The sequence below is a fragment of the Acanthisitta chloris genome, unplaced genomic scaffold, assembly GCF_000695815.1.
Source record: "Acanthisitta chloris isolate BGI_N310 unplaced genomic scaffold, ASM69581v1 scaffold13787, whole genome shotgun sequence".
NCBI classification, from domain to species: domain Eukaryota; kingdom Metazoa; phylum Chordata; class Aves; order Passeriformes; family Acanthisittidae; genus Acanthisitta; species Acanthisitta chloris.
Genome location: NW_008681014.1, coordinates 3,623 through 6,493, shown reverse-complemented (window position 1 = coordinate 6,493; position 2,871 = coordinate 3,623). Strand labels below are relative to the sequence as shown.

The following is a 2,871-nucleotide window of genomic DNA, read 5'->3' as shown; positions in this document are numbered from 1 at the left end:
GCCCACCCTTTATAGCCTGGCAGCAGCAGCCTGTGCCCAGCACTCGGTGCCACCACGTCTCTTACAGCCTGGCCCTGGCAGAGGCTGCAGGATGGCTGAGGGAGAAATCACCACCTTCACCGCCCTGACCGAAAAGTTCAACCTGCCCCCGGGGAACTACAAGAAGCCCAAACTCCTGTATTGCAGCAACGGGGGCCACTTCCTCCGGATCCTCCCGGACGGCACCGTGGACGGGACCAGGGACCGAAGCGACCAGCACAGTAAGTAAACCCCACGAGGCTTCTTGGTGCTCTCCTTCCTCCTATGGTTTCATCAGCTGGCAAGGGGGAGCTGGGGAACACAGGCTCTGGACCAAGGTTTCTTTAACCCTGGTGCCAACACACCTTGCAGGAGCCAAACACACCTGTACACAGAGAGGGGAGGCACAGTATGTGTGCTACCAAAGGATAAAGTCTGACATGGGACCACCTCACAGCAGGCAGAGCTGATGCAGCAGGGCTGGGTCACACAGTGAGCTGGCAGCTGGCAGAAAGGGTTTGGGGCAGCCTGGCATCCCACACACACAGCCATCGCTCGGAATTCTGTGCCACCATCAAGATTTCACCAGTCACCCGTGGCCTCTTACCTATCCCCATCCCTGCGGTCGGTGGTGCTGGTGCTCCAGCCCATGGGACCTGCTGCTGGGAGGAATTGCCCCTACAGATGCCACCACTAAGGAATCAGTTGGGAAGTTTTAAACTTTTAGGGTGCTCGAACTTCCAAACACCCTCCAGAGGATTTTTTAAGATGATGCCCAGGAGAGCTGGACCAGCACATAGCAAAGTTCCAGCAGGGCTCCATAGGCAGCAGGGCTGGGCTCTCCCCTCGGCTCTTCGCAGAAACCTCTGGGCACACCATATCCTGAACATTTACTGGAATGCGACCGGGACCTGCCAGGCTCCTATCTGGTTAGCAGGAAGGGCTGGGAGGAGCCAAGTCTGCCTTACACAGCGCTCAGAAAAGCACATTTATTTTCTTTAAACCGCAAGGGCACATGTGGCTTTCTCCCCCAAACTTAACCTTTCCCCCTGCTATTGTTGTTCTAATGAGAGGCAGTTTATAGCCGCGTTTTAATTGCAAACACTGACCCCCCCAGCCGCTCAGCACGCGGCAGCACTGGGAACGGAGCGGGAGGAGCTCCAGTCTCCACTGGGAATAAACCCTGCGAGAGGCAGCCAGGATGCTGACCCAAAGCATCTGCAGGAGACGGGACCCACAAGGAGAGGTCATATGAGCTCAGCCAGCATTTTCCAGAGGTTTTTCTGGAGTCAGAAGGGGAGGTCAGGATCAAGACTGCATCTCCTGGGACTTGGGGAGCTACCAAGGGCATGAGCATGTGCCCCAGCCTCAAGCCATTATCTCACAGTATGGATGGTGCCACACAGCTCAGACCTTTTCCCTCTGGAAAAGCAGATCCATCAGCTGGGACTGAGCTGGTGGATGCAGGCAGTGAGCACAGGCAGGTCCTGCACCCCAGCACACTCACACCTCGCTGGCTGCTGGCCTGGGGCCACATGTTTGCAAACCTCTGCCAGAAAGGAACCTCCTGTAAATGATCTCGTAAACTTGGATATAGGAATGTACTAATATTTACAGAAGAAACTCCTGGAAGGGCTGTGTGCCAGCAGATCAGCCCTACTGGAAGGTACCCACACCCACAGCTGCTCGTGGTCCTGCCCCTGCACCTGGGAAATGCTGGAGCTGCTCAGCACAATTCCATGGCACACAGGGGGAGTAGCCTGGACCCTGACTGGCACTGTGGGATACTCCTCACCCAGCTGGGACAGACACCTGCCAACCCCAGGAAGGGACAAGGCATGGGAACACCCACAGCTCATAGGGAATCCAATGGGCACAGCATGATTTTAGCCTGCAGTGATGCTCTGCAAACTGCCCATGCTCACATTGTTCCTGACAGATACCAAGAATTCCTATTTTTATCTTAAATGACCTTTCCAGGTGCTCCCCTGGAATTGGGGAGGGTCTCTATGGAGAGCAGAAAGAGTCTCTCCCTCCAAGCCCTTGTTGTCCAGCCCCACATCAGGATTCTCTCCCCTCATCCTTTCCTGCTGTGCAAGGGCATCCTGAGCTTGCAGAGAGAAATGAAAACTTGCCAGGACACTGCAGACCCTTCAGGATGAAGCTGGTTTCCCTGTTTCATCCATTACTTCATGGAAGGAAATCTCTGCATGGATCTGTAAGAATCAGTGCACAAGTTCCTTCCTCTGGACCTGTCATTCTCCCTCTCTCTGTGGCCAAAGACCTCAACGTCCCCAGCAGCAGCTGGAGGGACCCTCACTCCCCTCTCTCAGGGACAGTTTTTCAGACAGTATCATCATTTTCATCCCCTTTCTCTCAGCCAGGCTGGGGTTTTCCCACTGCAGATTCCCACCCTGGGACATGGGGCACACACTGGGACCACACTCCTACAAATCTGCACCAGCTGGGGTTTTCCCACTGCAGATTCCCAGCCTGGGACATGGGGCACACACGGGGACCACACTCCTGCAAATCTGCACCCACACAATTTCCTAATTAACCATCATTTACTGAGCAGGAAATGCCAAAAATAAAAAAGAAGAATGTGAACCATTACAGCAAAGACTTCACTGGGATGGGTGAAATTCTCCACATCTAAACAAGGATGAATACAATAAATATAAACAGGAAGGAAGGAGCTGGAGCATCCTTTCATACTTCATTCAAACCAGCCTAAATATTGCTGTTATAAATCTCAGGGAAAAAAAATCTACCCAGGAGATGGGAATGATCACCTGGAAGATCTGGAATTTGCAAGTCACACTGGCGACAGCTGCAGCCTCCACACATGTT

The 2,871-nt window shown here is 53.6% G+C and overlaps 1 protein-coding gene across 2 annotated transcripts in view; it reads left to right on the top strand.

Annotated features, from left to right (window-relative positions):
* Window positions 1-91: 91 nt before the first annotated feature.
* Window positions 92-2,871, top strand: part of FGF1 (fibroblast growth factor 1 (acidic)) — a 4,762-nt gene continuing 1,982 nt past the window's right edge. For both annotated transcript variants that reach the window (XM_009077945.1, XM_009077944.1), the window contains exon 1: window positions 92-260. In XM_009077945.1, coding sequence (XP_009076193.1) covers window positions 92-260 — 169 coding nt within the window. The remainder of the gene's footprint in view (window positions 261-2,871) is intronic.